Source organism: Leucopleurus acutus (genome assembly GCF_964270905.1).
Source record: "Leucopleurus acutus genome assembly, chromosome: 17".
Taxonomy (NCBI): Eukaryota; Metazoa; Chordata; class Mammalia; order Artiodactyla; family Delphinidae; genus Leucopleurus; species Leucopleurus acutus.
In genome coordinates, this window is record NC_139159.1 from 18,104,371 (window position 1) to 18,122,637 (window position 18,267).

General features: G+C 41.0%; 1 protein-coding gene across 1 annotated transcript in view; it reads left to right on the plus strand.

Moving 5' to 3' along the window:
- The window catches only part of LY96 (lymphocyte antigen 96), a 30,646-nt gene that overhangs the window by 10,050 nt on the left and 2,329 nt on the right, over positions 1-18,267 (plus strand). The window contains exons 2-3 of the mRNA XM_082859025.1: positions 3,407-3,496; positions 8,526-8,654. Of these exons, the coding sequence (XP_082715151.1) occupies positions 3,407-3,496; positions 8,526-8,654 (219 nt within the window). The remainder of the gene's footprint in view (positions 1-3,406; positions 3,497-8,525; positions 8,655-18,267) is intronic.

The window sequence follows — 18,267 nt, forward strand, 5'->3', positions numbered from 1 at the left end:
CATGAAATTGTACAGCAGATCTCTACAGCTTATTCAGTTGCTTGACTGAAACTCTATGCCCATTGATTAGTAACTCCCCGTTTCCCTCTCCCCTCAGCCACTGGCAACCACCATCCACTCTTTGATTCTATGAATTTGACTATTTTAGATATGTGGGCTCAGGCAGTATTTGTCCTTATATGACTGGCTTATTTCCTTTAGCATAATGTCCTCAAGGTTCATCCATATTGTAGCATATTGCAAAATTTCCTTTTTTTTAGGACTAAATAGTATTCCGTTGTATGTATAGACCACATTTTCTTTATGCATGTATCTGTTGATGGACATTTAGGTTGTTCCCACATCTTGGCTATTGTGAATAGTGCTGCAATGAATTTAGGAATGCTAATATCTCTTTGAGATCCTGATTTCAATTGTTTTGGATAAGTACCCAGAAGTGGGATTGCTGGATCATATGGTAGTAATATTTTTAATTTTTTAAAAATTTTTTTTAAAGAGTAGCCAGGGTGGCCCTTTATTTTATTTATTTATTTATTTATTTATGGCTGTGTTGGGTCTTCATTTCTGTGCGAGGGCTTTCTCTAGTTGTGGCAAGCGGGGGCCACTCTTCATTGCGGTGCACGGGCCTCTCACTGTCGCGGCCTCTCTTGTTGCAGAGCACAGGCTCCAGACGCGCAGGCTCAGTAGTTGTGGCTCGTGGGCCTAGCTGCTCCGCGGCATGTGGGATCTTCCCAGACCAGGGCTCGAACCCGTGTCCCCTGCATTAGCAGGCAGATTCTCAACCACTGCGCTACCAGGGAAGCCCATATTTTTAATTTCTTGAGGAATCTCTGTATTGTTTTTTAGAGCAGTTGTACCATTTTGCATTCCTACCAGCAGTGTGCAAGCATTCCAGTTTCTTCACATCCTTGCCAACTCTTGTGCTTCTTTTCTTTTTTTGATAATAGCCAGTCTGACTGGTGTGAGGTGATATCTCATTGTGGTTTTGATTTGCATTTTCCTGATGCTTAGTGACGTTGAGCATGTTTTTATATACCTGTTGGCCATTTGCATGTTTTCTTTGGAGAAATGTCTATTCAAGTCCTTAGCTCATTTTATTTAATTAATTAATTTATTTATTTTTTCACACACACTGTATTTTATTTTTACAAGAGATAAAGAAACTGACATCAAGCATTGTAAATGGATGACCACAACAAAAGCAACAAGGATTGCAATTACCAAACATGAAACACACTCATACTATGTCATAATGTTGACATTCAGTCCAGTAATCCTCCATTGTAACCGCTCCTTTACTTTGCAGTGAAAATTGATTTGTATATTTTTTGCCTCTGAGTCCTTGTGGGATTTTTTATTTTTATTCAAACAGAAAGTCACAAAAATTATAATCATCCTCATCCTGTATTTTCTTCTAGGGTTTTTACAGTCTTAAATCTTATGTTTAAGTCTTTAATCCATTTTGGATTGGTTTTAATTTGTGGTATAAGATAAAGGTCCAGTTCTTCTTTTGCATGTTTTGCCAGCACGATTTGTTGAAGAGACTGTCCTTTCCCCATTGTGCATTCTTGGCATCCTTGTCAAAGATTAGTTGACAAAATACACATGGATTTACTTCTGGGCTCTCTGTTCAGTTCCATTGGTCTATATGGCTGTCTTTTTGCCACTACCATACTGTTTTGATTACTGTAGCTTTGCAGTATAGTTTGAAATCAGGAAATGTGATGCTTCCTCTTTCTCAAGATTTTCTTGCCTATTTGTCATCTTTTGTGGTTCCATATGAATTTTAGAGTTGTTTTTTCTATTTCTGTAAAAAATGCCATTGAGATTTTGATAGAAATATATTGATTCTATAGATTGCTTTGGGTAATATGGACATTTTAATAACATTAATCTTTCAATCAATGAACATAAGATATTTTTCCATTTGTTTGTGTCTTGTTTAATTTCTTTCATCAATGTTTTGTAGTTTTCAGCATACAAGTCTTTCACCTCCTTAGGTAAGTTTAATCCTAGATATTTTATTCTTTTGGTGCTATTGTAAATGAGATTGTTTTCCTAATTTCCTTTTTGTATAGTTCATTGTTAGTGTACAGAAATGCAACTGATTTTTTTTGTATTTTGATTTTGTATCCTGTAACTTTACTGAATTTTTTGATTAGTTCTGACAATTTTTAATGGAGTTTTTAGGGTTTTCTAGATATAAAATTATGTCATCTGCAAACAGAAAATTTTACTTCTTCTTTTCTGATTTGGATGCCTTTTATTTATTTTTCTTATCTAATTCATCTGGCTAGGACTTCCAGTGCTATGTTGAGAGTGGGTATCCTTGCCTTGCTTCTGATCTTAGAGGAAAATCTTTTAGTTTTTCACTGTTGGGTATGATGTTAACTATGGACTTTTCATATATGGCCTTAATTATGTTGAGGCCATTTCCTCTAATTCTAGTTTGTTGAGAGTTTTTATCATGAAAGGATGTTGAATTTTGTCATCTATTGAGATGGTCATGTGATTTTTATTCTTCATTCTATTAATGTGGCGTATCACTTTAATTGATTTTTGTGTGTTAGACCATCCTTGCATCCCACGGATAAATGCCTCTTAATCAAGGTATATGATCCTCTTAATGTGCTGTTGAATTCAGTTTGCTAATATTTTGTGAGGATTTTTGCATCTAAACTCATCAGGGATATTGGCTTATAGTTTTCATGTAGTGTCTTTGTCTTGCTTTACTATCAGGGTAATGCTAGCCTCATAAAATGAGTTTGGAAGTGTGCCCTCCTCTTCATTTTTTTGGAAGAGTTTGAGAATGTTTGGTGTTAATTCTGACTTAAATGTTTACTAGAATTCTCCTGTAAAGCCATCTGGTCCTGGACTTTTCTTTGGGAAATTTTTGATTACTGAATCAATCTCCTTACTAGTTATAACACTGTTCAGACTTTCTTTCTTTAGTCCTCTGGGGATCTCCTTGGAAAAGTTGGGGCTCTGAACGCATGAACCAATCTCTTCGCTCTGAGTGAAATTGAGGGGTAGGTTAGCTCTTCCTAATTATTCTATGCCAGGAGCAGTGTCTCTTGTGAGAGGTGTCCCGAACCTCAGTACTGAATTGGTGAGTCTGGTTTTACATTCTCCTGGGTGCAGGAAACTTTCGGTTGGTTTCTGATTTCTCACAAAGGGAAATTGTCCGTAAATTGTTGCTGAACTGGTGTGTTTGTCAAGGGAAGAAGGACTTTTTACCCTACCATCTGGCTGACTTTACTCCTCTGGGGAGGGAGATATTTTTAACTACCCTTAATTTTTCTCATAAAATTTTAATACTAAAGGTAGTTGGGGGGGGCTGATATTCAGAATACTTATTGTAAATGATTTATAGTAATTTTATTGACATTTTCTTTATTCCATTTAGATAACTTGAAATTCCCTATTTCAATAAATGCCGAGCCCTGTATAACTTTGAAGGGAGGCCGTGGAAATCTGTATCTTTACTACATTCCAAGTAAGTCCAAAGTTTTGTTTTTGTAGATTACAATTAAAAGGGTTCCAGAAATATCAATGAAAAATGATGGTGTTCTAAATGTATGTGTATTAGTTTTCTCTTGCTATGTAACAAATTACCACAATCTTAATGGCTTAAAACAGGACATATTCTTTATCTCATAGTCTTTGTATGTCAGTAGTCTGGGCATGGCTTACCTGTGTCAGCTTCAGGAGGTCTCCCACAAGGCTGCAATTAAGGTGTTGGCCAGGGTTTCTTCTGAAGGCTCAACTAGGGAAGGACCCAATTCTAAGCTTATGTGGTCGTTGACAGTGTTCAGTTTCTGTCTGACTGTTGGCCAGCCCTCAGTTCTTTGTCATGTGGGCCTTTTCATCATGGCTTCTTGTTTCCCTGAAGTTAGCAAGGGGGACAGTTAACTAACAAGATAGAAGTCACAGTCTTATGTAGCCTAATGATAAAAGTGCCACCCTATCACCTTTGCTGTATTCTGTTTGTTAGAAGCAAGTCCCTAGGCTAGCTCATACTCATGAGGAGGGATTACATAATGGCATGGTAAAAATTGAAATAATTTGAAACTTCTAACCATCTACTAGGTACATCCATTGTCAGTCATTAGATATTCAGCTGATAAGTAAACTTGGGTTTCCATGAGTCAAAGATTTGTGTATGAGTAAGCAAGGACTTTTCTTCCTAAAGGTGACCTTTCTAGAAAAAAATATGTTGATGATATGAAAAAAGGCAATGATTTTTGTTTTGTTTTGTGTTATTTCTTCGTCTTCCTCTCTATGATTTTACTTGCCATCATCTTATAAAAGTTAATTGGGTGATGGTGATAGCATTGGGCTGGATCTGAGTGTTTGTGAAAACGCACACAAGTTTCATCCTCTCCTACCGGTCAGCTGTTGCCTGTAAGGATCCCAGGAAATTCAGTTGTAATCATCATCATTCTCATCGTTGTTTTCATTATCACTATTATCATTTACATCCTAGCTTATATTTGGAGCTTATACTTTAAAATGTGCTTTTCCATAAATAAACTAAAGAAACATATCCCCCTGATTTTAGTTCTCCAGCTTACAGGAAAAAAGGTAGTTGAGAATCTAGAAACGATAGACGATAAACGTATGCTTTAATTTTCCTGAAAACCTGTATCTTGATACTTTGTTTCTGCATTCATTTATTCATTAAAAAATACTTAGTAAATGTATAGTTTATTTCAAGTATTATGCTAGGTGCTGTGAATTCATTGATAAATAAGACACTCTCTTGACCTTCAAGAATCTCTCAGTGCAATAGAAGAGGCAGATGTGTAGATAATATAGTACGATAAGTGAAATGATAGCAATAAGGCTTAGTGGTAGCACAGAGGAAAGAACAATGGGCTGCGTGCTCCACTTTCTTGGCCAAGGGGGAAATAAATAATCTAAATTTTTTTTTTTTTTTTACTGAAGTATAGTTGATTTACAATACTATATTGAGTTCAGGTGTACAACATAGTGTTTCAGTACTTTTACAGATTATACTGCATTTAAAGTTATTACAAAATAATGGCTATATTTCCCTGTTCTATATGATATATCCTTGTTGCTTATTTTATACATAGTAGTTTGTATCTCTTAATCCCCTAAAATAATCTAAATTTTTGCCCCACAAAGGCTCTACAATTTCTTCCTCTTTTCTCAGGTTTTGTTTTCCGGTCTATGTGGGGTGCTTAACCTCTAGGTGTTTGCAAAAGTGATTATTTACATAATGAATGACCTCATTTTCAAGTGAGCCCCTTCCCCTTAACACACAGGAAACAGGCCTTCCAGACCCAAGTAATAATAATACAACACAGTTTCACTTAGGGTTCTCTGAAGAGCAGATACCAAGAAGGAATTAGACATACAAAGGATTTTTGGGGGGGGGGGGGAATGTTTGTGAATAATAAAGGAAAGAGGAAGCTAGAGCAGGCAAGGAGAGGAGGCAGATTGAAGTGTTGGTCCGATACCTTTGAAATGAGAGAGAAGGAAGGAGAATTTGGTAGGATGGTCATCAGACCAAAATGCATCCCTGAGACATCCTCAGCCAGGTCAGTGGGGAGTCTTAGAGCAATGATTGCCTGTCACACGTGTTCCATGATAGGCAGGCGTAGGCTGGCTCTAGTGTCCTTGTTGTGCTCGGTCATTATAGGAGCAGACTGTTCGAGTCTGGCCTCCGGATGAGTGCTAAGATATATCTAAAAGTGCAGTAGCTGGTGGCTGTCTGCCCACTGCCCTCCTCCGCACAGATTCTTTAGAAGGGAGTTTTAAGCAGCACACCTCCATGGCCACCACAAACACCCTAATCACTTACTAAATATGACATTTATATAACATGATATTAATTCAGTAATGAAAGAATGATTCAGTCATGTTTGTTTTTTTTTTTTTGCGGTTCGCGGGCCTCTCACTGCTGTGGCCTCTCCCATTGCGGAGCACGGGCTCCGGACGCGCAGGCTCAGCGGCCATGGCTCACGGGCCCAGCTGCTCCGCGGCATGTGGGATCTTCCCAGCCGGGGCACGAAGCCATGTCCCCTGCATCGGCAGGCAGACTCCCAACCACTGTGCCACCAGGGAAGCCCCGAGTCATGTTTTTTTATGATGCTTTGTAGTTATGACCTGAGTTTCCCTAGAATATACTAGAACATCTGTATAAAATGTGGGCCACATTCATAGAAATCAACCTTATTTTTGTGGCCCTATCGCTACTTAAATTCAGTAAGAGCTATAAGAGCAATCTTGTACCAAAAATAGGTTGGGAATGGAAATGATTTGAGACTTCATAGCCTTGCTAATAAATTATATGTCACTATTAACTAATTGATGTATACAGCTGGTTCATAAGCCTTCCTCAACGTTATTTTCAGAAGTTCCCAAAGTTGTGTTAGGTGAGCTCAAAAACAGTCTTCTTTGCTAAACCCCCGAGAGCCACCACGTTTCTTGTCTCTCACTCCAACACCCACATTGATATCTCTGGCCTGCTGATCCATGCAAGTGGTACCTCACTTCAACCACTGTTCACGTGCCTAACATGACCACAGTGATATCTAAGGACAAGAAGCTTCTCAAGATGTAAAGGGTTGAGATGTCAAAGCAGCACTTCCTTTCTTGGAATCATTGAAGACTGGAATCATAGTGTGTTCCACACAGAAATGGAAGAAGATTCTTTGTTCTGCATTATCATTGGATGCCACGCTACCATGTGCTTGTATCTCAAGGCATCCCTTGTGAAAACAGCTCTTCAACTTCTATACACATCCCTGCTTTGAGAAAGGTTCAGGTCCATGTCCATGGCGTGGGCCACGGGGCCACTGTTTGAAACAGACTGTATAACGTTCTTCTTCTCTACACTTTACCCTGAAAGTAGAGAAGTGGAGACAAGTAAGGAAGTTTGGTGGTACTTTAGGCTCAGAGTAACGAGAGGCTGCATTAAGATAGTGGTAATGGGGATAAAAGGGACACCAGTAGGATCGACCGGGATTAGGAATTCTAGTGCTGATTTGGTGATGAAGATAAGGAAATCAATTTTGGATCTTTTGGGTGTGGTAATAAGTGACATTTGAGTAGAGATATTGAAGGCACACAGGGGACAGATGCTTAAAAGAAAGGTTGAGACTAAAGATGAAGATTTGGGAGTTATTACCCTATGTGGTATTTAAAGCTGGGGAGAGTGTGCAGTGTGAAAATTGAGAAGCACTGAGATTAGAATCCTAAGAAAGATGAGTCAGTGAGCTAGACTGGGGAGAGGAGTCAGAACGCAGAACGGTTGGAGGACAACAAGAAGAGAGTGGTAGCGCCAACACCAAAGGAAGGACAGGGTTTTGAGGAAGGAGCTAGCAGTTCTGTTCTGCATAGCCAAGTTCAAGGTAAAGATGGAAAAACTTTTTTTTAATTTTTATTATGGCTACAGTGAGTCATGGTGACCTTATTAGGAAAATACGTTCCATGAGGTAGTGGTTACAATAATTGTTTTCATTATAAAAGAGATTGTGCATCTTGTCCAGTTGGGCCAACTGAGTAACTTAGAAGAGTTGAGCAAAATGCATTTCTTCCTGGAATTTTCCATCTTCATTGGTAATAAAGAGATCCTGAGGAAATAATAAATAGTGGTAGTGGTTACAATAATTGTTTTCATTATAAAAGAGATTGTGCATCTTGTCCAGTTGGGCCAACTGAGTAACTTAGAAGAGTTGAGCAAAATGCATTTCTTCCTGGAATTTTCCATCTTCATTGGTAATAAAGAGATCCTGAGGAAATAATAAATAGCTCATCTATTTAATTTTTAATCAAAAGGTTCAATTTTGTTCTCCAAGAAATCTTTCATCAAAACAACCTTCTTGGTCTTCCCTTGTGGCGCAGTGGTTGAGAATCCACCTGCCAATGCAGGGGACACGGGTTCGAGCCCTGGTCTGGGAAGATCCCATATACCGTGGAGCAGCTAGGCCCGTGAGCCACAACTACTGAGCCTGCGCGTCTGGAGCCTGTGCTCCGCAACAAGAGAGACCATGACAGTGAAAGGCCCGCGCACCGCGATGAAGAGAGGCCCCCGCTTGCCGCAACTAGAGAAAGCCCTCCCACAGAAACAAAGACCCAACACAGCCAAAAATAAATAAATAAATAAATATATAGAAAAAAAAAAAAAACCTTCCTTTCCCTTCCCTCTCTTTTGAATTTCCTAGTGGAACTATGACTACAACTGGAAATTTTATATTTTCATTTGATAGTTTTCTCAAAAATATAGGTTATTCTATTTTTAGGCATAGCCCACATAATTCTCACTGTGGAACATTCTATTTGATTACAATCAACTAGTGGCCCTCTCAGAACTTCAGTTTTCTCGTCTACAAAACAGGATAATAATATCCACATTATAGGTAGTTGTCATAATTAAATGAAATAATGTAGGAAAAGCACAGGGCATATTTTAAGTATACAGTAAATGTTGGGTTTTAAATATTTATTAAAAAATACCTTATTTGAGTGGCTAATGAAATTTTTTTCTTTTTAAGGAAGAGACATAAAAAGCTTATATTTCAATATCTATGTATCTTTTAAGTCCGTGAATTTCCCAGTGCGCAAACAAGTTATTTGCCGAGGATCTGATGATGATTATTCTTTTTGCAGAGCTCTGAAGGGAGGTAAGCATTCAATTCGTATTACCCTCAGAATAGAGTATAATACCTTATGAGAACGCTATGAAAATTAAATACATTAAAAATGTGAAGTTCCTTTTCTGATAATAATTCTTTATTTCCATCCAAAGTTTTTCTTTTAGCAGTTTAAACAATATTTTACAATTATGTTACTGGATTGTTATTAAGATGACACTTATTTAGTGTGTTTGAGGGATATTAAAATTTTTACCTTGTTCAGATTAATACTGTATATTTACCCTTGGTTATGGTTCTCTGTTTCTAAATATTACATTTATTATTTTTCATAAAAACACAATAGATTTTTCTATGCACTTACATTTGTTCCCTCAGTGTCTTTTCTCCCCTTTTTTCCACCCTGGAATTATTCACAGAATCATAAAATTTCAAACTTAGGAACTTAGAGGTCACTTATTGCAAACCCATGAATTTTTCCTTAATAATTTTTAAACTAGCATTTTAAATAGTTTAAAAAATTCTATGTATCATATTGTCAGATTACCAAAAATTAGAAAATGAAAACAATCAAAAAGTCACAGAATCATATTTCTAAGAACATTTTGTTCTCATTTTTTAATTCATGCATATTGTTATGCAGTTGTAAGTATACTGTACTATAATTATTTTCTCTTTTTTTTTTCTTGCGGTATGTGGGCCTCTCACTTTTGTGGCCTCTCCCATTGCGGAGCACAGGCTCCGGACATGCAGGCTCAGTGGCCATGACTCATGGGCTTAGCCCCTCCGCGGCATGTGGGATCTTCCTGGACCGGGGCACGAACCCGTGTCCCCTGCATCAGGAGGCGGACTCTCAACCACTGCGCCACCAGCGAAGCCCTAATTATTTTCTTTTTAAAAATTAATTTATTTAATTATTTGACCAGATAATCCATGTGGTTTAAAAATCAGAGTATAAATGTTACATAATGAAACATCTCCCTTAGTGGGTGTGCCCTGGTTTACTTAACTATTTTCCTATTAGACATTTAGTCTTCTTCTGATATTTTTACTATTATAAATAATATTATAATGCATATATAAATATTCTCATATTTTAGATTTGAATATTCTCATGTTTGGAAGAAGGAGTTAACACATAACTCCAAGGGAGATTCCTGAGCTTAAATGGTTTGAATCTATGTGGTTTTGTTTACATAAGGCTGAATTACTTTTCTGAAAGATTGTATCAGTTTACACATTGTACCACTGGCAATGTATACGTATAGTAGTTTAATCTCTGTCTTGTTAACGTTGGGCATTATCATTTTATTTTTTAAAATTTTTATTGGGGTATAATTGCTTTACAATGGTGTATTAGTTTCTACTTTATAATAAAGTGAATCAGCTATACATATACATATATCCCCATATCCCTCCCTCTGGCATCTCCCTCCCACCCTCCCAATCCCACCCCTGTAGGTGGTCACAAAGCACCGAGCTGATCTCCCTGTGCTATGCGGCTGCTTCCCACTAGCTATCTATTTTACATTTGGTAGTGTATATATGTCCATGCCAGTCTCTCACTTTGTCCCAGCTTACCCTTTCCCCTCCCTGTATCCGCAAGTCCATTCTCTATGTCTTCAGAACCTTTTTTTTTTTTTTAGATTCCATATATATGTGTTAGCATATGGTATTTGTTTTTCTCTTTCTGACTTACTTCACTCTGTATGACAGACTCTAGGTCCATCCACCTCACTACAAATAACTCAATTTCGTTTCTTTCTATGGCTGAGTAATAGTCCATTGTATATATGTGCCACATCTTCTTTATCCATTCATCTGTTGATGGACATTTAGGTTGCTTCCATGTCCTGGCTATTGTAAGTAGAGCTGCAATGAACATTGTGGTACATGACTCTTTCTGAATTATGGTTTTCTCAGGGTATAGGGCATTATCATTTTAAAAAAAGAAGTTTTAAAAAAACTTTATTAGGTTAAAAAACTTAAGCCTAATTGTTTTTTGTTTGTTTGTTTTTAATAAATTTATTTATTTATTTTTGGGTGTGGTGGGTCTTCGTTTCTGTGCGAGGGCTTTCTCTAGTTGCGGCGAGCGGGGGCCACTCTTCATCGCGGTGCACGGGCCTCTCACTATCGCGGCCTCTCTTGTTGTGGAGCACAGGCTCCAGATGTGCGGGCTCAGTAGGTGTGGCTAACAGGCCTAGTTGCTCCGCAGCATGTGGGATCTTCCCAGACCAGGGCTCGAACCCGTTGTCCCCTGCATTGGCAGGCAGATTCTCAACCACTGCACCACCAGGGAAGCCCCCAAGCCTAATTGTTTTTTATTAACATTTAAAAAATTACTATTGCAGTTGAATGTTTTCCCCTATAATTATTTACAAGTAACCAGTGCCGTCTCTTGTTTAAAAGCAGATTTCAGGCAGTTTACATGCATACGTTAATTTGAGCAACATAACATAAATTAGATAGACAAAAATTAGTTGGGACAAAAATGGAAAATAAGGGTAGAGAATTAATGGAATGAGAGTAATATAAAAATTCTTGACAGAAAGGCTTATACTTGCTTTGACAGGGACATCAATTGGATTATACATTTTTTAGCAGTCAATAAAAAAAAAAGTTTCTGGGAGTTCCCTGGCGGTCCAGTGGTTGGAACTCTGCGCTTTCATTGCCGAGGGCCCACATTCGATCCCTACTTGGGGAACTAAGATCCCACAAGCTGTGCAGTGTGGCCAAAAGAAAAAGTTTCTAAGTAAACCAATCTGCTTGTTATGCAAATGAAGCTTCAAGATATGTCTCCCAGCCAACCAACTCTCCTCATCTCTAACTTGTCTGCCACCCCCAAGCCACATACACATTGTGGAGCTGGCATTGCTTATGAGTCTGGGCTCAGAGCCATAAACACCTGAGTCTGTGTCCCAGCTTTTCCACCTATCAGCAACGTGACCTTGGGTGTTATTGATAGAGGTTAACTCTATCAACCTCGTTTTCCTCATCTGGGAAATGGGGACGGTGAAACCTATTTTACATGGTTTTAAGGATTAAATTAGAGAATGTGTGTTAAAAAGCTTAGTACAGTGCTCAGCGTGAGAATTCTAGAATTATGGTGATTAAATATTCATGTGCATAATAGGATCCTTGTTTTGTTCCTGACTTTATTTATAGTCCTGTCATTTTTATAAGTGAGGAAACCGATGTCTGCAGTGGTTCAGTAACGTGCCCTTGGTCATTTGGAGATCTGGTAATGGAGTAGCCTCCTAACTCTTAAGAACTACTCTTCCACTGGCCATGCTTTCTTTCCCTTTGAAAGAAATCCTCGGGACTTCCCTGACGGTCCAGTGGTTAGGACTTCACGCTTCCACTGCAGGGGACATGGGTTCAATCCCTGGTCAGGGACCTAAGATCCTGCAAGCCTGCACTGTGGCCTAAAAAAAAAAAAAAAAGAAACCAAAACAACAACAAAAAAAATGAAAGAAATCCTCTTGGTAAATTACTGTTGTTTAAAAAGTGTCCATTTCTCTCATACAACAGCTTTACAATTATTTCACTTAATCTCTGTGGGATTATGTTGACATTTATGTGACTTTTCGAGGTTTCACTTTCTTGAGATCAAAGATGTATCAGACTCAACCCAGCCTGCCTGCTTCTTCCCACCTCCCCTCCCTGCCTTCCACAAACATCTGTTGAACCTAATTTGAGCGAGTCATGATTTAGGTTGTGGTGATCCAAAGTTGAATGATAGGTTCTCCCTCTTCAGAAGGTCACTCTGTTCTGGGAAAAATAGTCATGGGAACAAATGTTACAAGGAAATGTCATAAATGCTAATAGATTATATGCTCTTAGTCTTAACTGCATAGTTACCAACTTACTGTGACAGGAGAACTCAGATAAGGCTTCAGAGAGTCTTTTATTAGAATCTTGAGTCTGAGAACATCAGAGAGTGAGGAAAAAGGACATTCCCTGAGAGGAAACAGCATATGCAAACGTATCTAGCCACGAAGGAATATGTTTTATTTGGGGAGTATCTTTTTTGTAGCTGGAGCAGAATGTGTTTGTGGGGAATTGCTGGAGGTGAGCCTAGAAAAAGGGGAAGGAGCCAACATGTAAGTCATGCATAAAATATTGGCCTGCATCTTGTTGTTAGTGGGTGGGGATGACCCACTGAGATTTCCATTTTTGCACATAACTAAGGTCCTTATGGAAGTGTTACCGACCAGGGTTCTTAGCCTTCCCTGATCGATAGAAATTGATAAGAGGGACTTCCCTGGTGATGCACTGGTTAAGAATCTGCCTGCCAATGCAGGGGACACGGGTTCGAGCCCTGGTCCGGGAAGATCCCACATGCCGCGGAGCAACTAAGCCCGTGCGCCACAACTACTGAGCCTGTGCTCCGCAACAAGGGAAGCCACCGCAGTGAGAAGCCTGCGCACCGCAACAATGAGTAGCCCCTGCTCGTAACAGATTCCCTTGCTCGCTCCCTTCCTGAGGTGGGGCGAGCTGGCCAGGGGTCGGCCAGAGGCGTGGCTTAGGTGGTCTGCCCACCCCTTAGGTGGTGGTGTGTGCAGGGGGCATGCGCAGTACCCTGCTTTTGCTTCTGACACCCAGTTTTTGCTTCCGGCTCTTCAGAAGTGGCAGTTGGGGGTTTTTTTGGCCTTTTTGTATCTTGTTGTACATAATTTGCCCCAACTGGGCCTGCATGCAGTTATTTTCCCTCCCTTACAGTTTCTCTATGCTTTGTTGCTGGAGGAGACGTTAGTCCAGGTGCAAGCACTGCAGCAAATGGTCCCAGATCCCAGCCTGTCTCAAAAGGAGGTGGGGTTGGCTGAGGCAAGAAACTTGGATGGAAGGAAACACAGCTGGGAGGTTGTTGAGGGACCGCGAGGGCGGCCCTGGGAGTAAAGAGGAAGAGATGAAAGAGAGCGTATTGAGGAACAGGACAGGCGGGAAGTACTGACTGATCTCATGTGGCAGGCAAACATTAGATCAATCAACAACTGCTCCAGGGCCGTTGACTGGGTGGACGGAAGTGCCTTTATCAGCAATGATGTGTGCAAAAGGAAGGGGCAGATTTTTAAAGAGAAGGATAGCGAGTTCTGGTTTGGCACGTTGGGCTCAAGGCCATTTGGGAACATTCAAATAAACATGTCCATCTGGCAGCCGAATATATGGGCTTAGAGCTCAGGACATTCTGATTTAAGAAGCATTGATGCTGTCAACCGTCCCTTGAAAATTTGGGAATCAAATGAGTAAGGAACATACTCACCAACTTTTAAAATAACTTTCCTTTTTTGGGTTGTTACAAAGGTCATACATTTTTAGGATATGATATTTAGAAAATATGGGCAAGTGAACATAAAATAAAAATTACACATAATCATTCCACTTCTTTTATTTTTAAAAATATTTATTTAATTAATTTATTTTGGCTGCGCCGGGTCTTAGTTGCAGTACGTGGGATCTTCATTGCGGCATATGGACTCCTTAGCTGCGGCGTGCATGTGGGATCTAGTTCCCTGACGAGGGATCGAACCTGGGCCGCCTGAATTGGGAGCACAGAGTCTTACCCACTGGACCACGAAGGAAGTCCCTCCACTTCTTATACACACACACACACACACACACACACACACACACACACCCCTTCATTTCTTTCAAAAATACATTTATGAATAAATAAATGGATATTTCAAAAGTGTTTTAAACTTAATAAGTCTGTTAGCCTTATTTTCAGGATTTTGCAAGGGTTGCTGTAACAAGGTACCACAAACTGGGTGGCTTAGAACAACAGAGATTTATCATCTAACAGTTCTGTAAGCTAGAAGTCTGAGATCAAGGTGCTTGTAGGGCTGTGCTCCCTCTGAAGGCTCTCGGGAAGGATCTGCTCCAGGCCTCTCTCCTAGGATCTGACGGCCCCAGGAGACTCTTGCCTTGTAGATGACCTTCTTCTTCCTGTGCCTTCATGTGGTCTCCCCTTTATACACGTCAGTCTGCATGTCCAAATTTCCCCTTTTCATAAGGACACAGTCATATTCAATTAGGGTCCACCTTAATTACTTCATCTTAATTTGACTGTCTGCAAATATCCTATTTTCAAATAAGGCCATATTCACAGGTACTGGGGGTTAGGACTTGAATATATCTTTTGGGGGGACACTGTGCAACCCCATAACACCATCCCAGGCTTGGGTCCTGCGTCCTGCATAGTTGCCAGGAGACCTGGACTGGACCACTGGTGAGCTGCGTGGATCCCTTTCGGGAACAGCAGAGAAGGGCCTAAGCTGAGGTTCTGTCTTCCTCTTCTCTGACTCTACCTGGGTTCTCTCTTGGCTCCTTCAAGAGGCTTCAAGCTAACTTCCCATAAGAGGAGAGTGGGAGATATGTCTTTCTCAGAAAGAAAGACAAAACAGTTGAAAAAAGAGGGCTACTCCACAGAAGAGGTTAGAGCTCCTTCCCGCGTGACCTGGTAAACATTTGGGCAGTTCCCCCAGATAGAAATTTGGGAGTTACTTTTTTTTTTTTTGGCTGCACAGTGTGGCGTGCGGGATCTTAGTTCCCTGACCAGGGATTGAACCCGTGCCCCCTGCCATGGAAGCTCCGAGTCTTAACCACTGGACCACCAGGGAAGTCCCTTGGGAGTTATTCTTGATTTCTTCCTCAAACTCAAGTCCCATCCATCTCCCTCCCTCCCTCCCTCCCTCCTACAAAGCTGACAGGGTTTGCTTCACAACCAGGGCCCTATACTTAGAAGGGCTTCACATTTGGGGTGTACTATTCTGGGATCACAGTCTTGAGATGCTTAGTCATTTTATCTTTGAGCGTGTGTTTTGTACACAAAGTGTGATGGGACAGTGGTGTATGTGCCCACCTCCCCTGGACAGGTTTTGGCTCCCTGCTGCTCACTACCTGCTGGTGCCCTGGGCCCTGTCTGGCATCTCCCCTCTCATCCCATCCAGTGACGCCTGCCACCCTGTGCCCCTGGTGGAGGCCTGGAGCAGGGAGGGTCAGGGTCAGGCATGGTATCCTGCAGTGTCTGGGCTGGGGTATGGCAGTGGCCGCCCCACCTAGGCTGGCAGCACCGCGGCCCTGTTTAGTGGGTGACTAGGTGGGGGCCAGACGGTCTCCCCCGCGGCAGGCAGCTCGTGGAGTTATTGCACAGAGGTTGCAAAACCTTTGAGGGTCACTTGTGGATCTGCAGGCCTGTGGTAAAGAAAGATGCCCGATTTGGCTTCCTTGCCCCGCTCTGGGGTATGAGGCATCTGGCAGCATGTGGGAGGGCGACCCTGTCAGGCCAAGGCTTTGCACAGGTGTACCCCCCCCACACCCCCAGGTCATTGTGGAGCAGCCCCTGGGTGCCTGTGAGCTTCTACACTTACCTTGCGCCCTGTGCCAGGGAACATTCCCTCGGATTCTTTCATGCCTGGGGTACCTTCTCTTCCTCCTTCCAAACTCCCTGAGCCTGGCTTAGGTCCCTTTCTCCTCATCAGCTTCAGGCACCTTCTGGGAATGAGCCACGAAATATAAATTGCGAAACTTCAGTGATTCTGCCTCAGAGTTAAGTGCTCTGATATTTGTGTTTACAGTCGGCATTGTACAATATAAAGGGGAGTAGTAAAATTCATGCTAATGATTAAAATTTTTGTTTTATTTTGAATACATTAAATAGGAAACAAAAAATATGGCAGTGACTGTAGTTAGCGCTGCTGTGTGGTGTATCTGTAAGTTGCTAAGAGAGTAGATCCTAAAAGCTCTTATCACAAGGAAAAAAACCATTTTTTTCTTTCTTTCTTTTTCTTTTTTTGGTTTTATGAGGTGATGGATTACCATGATAATCATTTGGCAGTGTATGTAGGTCAAGTTAATTATGCTGTACACCTTAAATTTCTGTGCTATATGTCAATTATATCTCAATAAAATTGAAAGAAAAAAAGTTTAAAACTCATGACAAGTCTAGAGAGAGGGAGAGAGAGACTATGGAAGAAAGGAAAAGACTTTATATTTTAGTACCTTTAATGGATGTTTCCCGTGCTTTCTGAATAAGTGCCCTCCCATTTTCATTTTGTGCTTAGCCTTGCAAATTATGTAGCTGATCTCGGAGCCAGGTATGCAGGGACCAGGTAGTACCAAGAGCTGGAAATTCAGAAGTGGCCAAAGCAAAGCCCCTGTCCTCATAGAGCTTGTAGGCCAGTGGAGGAAACAAGACGGTAACTAGGTCACGAAAGAAGATAAAGATGAAAGTGAAATAAGATTCAGTTTACGATAAGTGCTCTCAAGGAAAGCAGCAGGATGACGAGACAGAGCATGATGAGGGAGGTTACCTGAGATGGAGGTCACGGGAGGCATTTACCTCCTTTTCTCTTCACCACTGTCACTGCCTCCTGGACTCTCACGGATATCCCTGACTTTCAGTGCTCCCCTTAAATCCAGCTACTATACAGTCACATGACTCATCTCTCTAAACAAACTCTGACCATTTCACATCCTTGGCTGTTTCCCTATCACCTCCATTCTCTTAGTGTGGAACCTGAGTGCATTCACGCTTACTTCTTAGCACTCCTGCTGCTTCTTTTTTTTTCTTTTTTCTTTTTTTTTTTGCAGTACGCGGGCCTCTCACTGTTGTGGCCTCTCCCATTGCTGAGCACAGGCTCCGGACGCGCAGGCTCAGCGGCCATGGCTCACGGGCCCAGCCGCTCTGCGGCATGTGGGATCCTCCTGGACTGGGGCACGAATCCGCGTCCCCTGCATCGGCAGGCGGACTCTCAACCACTGCGCCACCAGGGAAGCCCCCTGCTGCTTCTTTGCTTTAATAACATTGAGCCCCTTGCAGGCATACATGTAAGCTATACTGATTTTCACCTTCCTGCCTTTGCTCCTCTTTTTCCAGCCACCTGGAATGTACCCCCTGCCTTCCTTCCTATCTTTTGTGACGGACCTACTGTCACAATAACAATAATATTAACATCAACTATAATATTCATAACATTATCATTATTATTTGCAAGATGCCATGGGAGGGGGGTCTAGAAAGGAGTAACATTTAATGTTATAATAAATGACATTTGAATGTTAATGACATTTAATGAGTGCTATGTTCCAGGCCTTGTTCTGAGCTCTTACATGTATTAACTTATATAGCCCTTGTGGACAGAGAATGTCACCTGCCATATCAGTAAACAAAGAATGTTGTGGCCATCAAGGCTTCAGCCACTGCAGCCGCCCCCTCCCTTCCCTCCCTTTCCCCCCCACCATGGTAGACTCTGAGGGGTTTCAGGATGGAGAACATAGGATACCGGCCCTAGATAGTTAAGGTGCACATCAAAGGAATGATTCAGTGAGCCCAGACTCTTGCATCTTCCCATACATGGAAAAGTGCTAAATTCATGAACTTGAGAGGTCTGGTTTTTCTTTAATTTACAGTAATCTTTTGATGTTCCGACTGCCTCAGTTTTTTTTTGGAAAAACTTCTATACATTCTGGCTCCTCGCTTACCCCTTTGGAGCAGTGCCTCAGAACTATCTGAGAGACTGTCTCCCAGGCTTAAGTCCTCAGTACATCCACCGAATAAAGCATAATTCTTAACTATAGGCTGTGCATTTTTTTCAGTTGACACTCTCAGAATAATCCTATGAGGTAGGTGTTATTATCC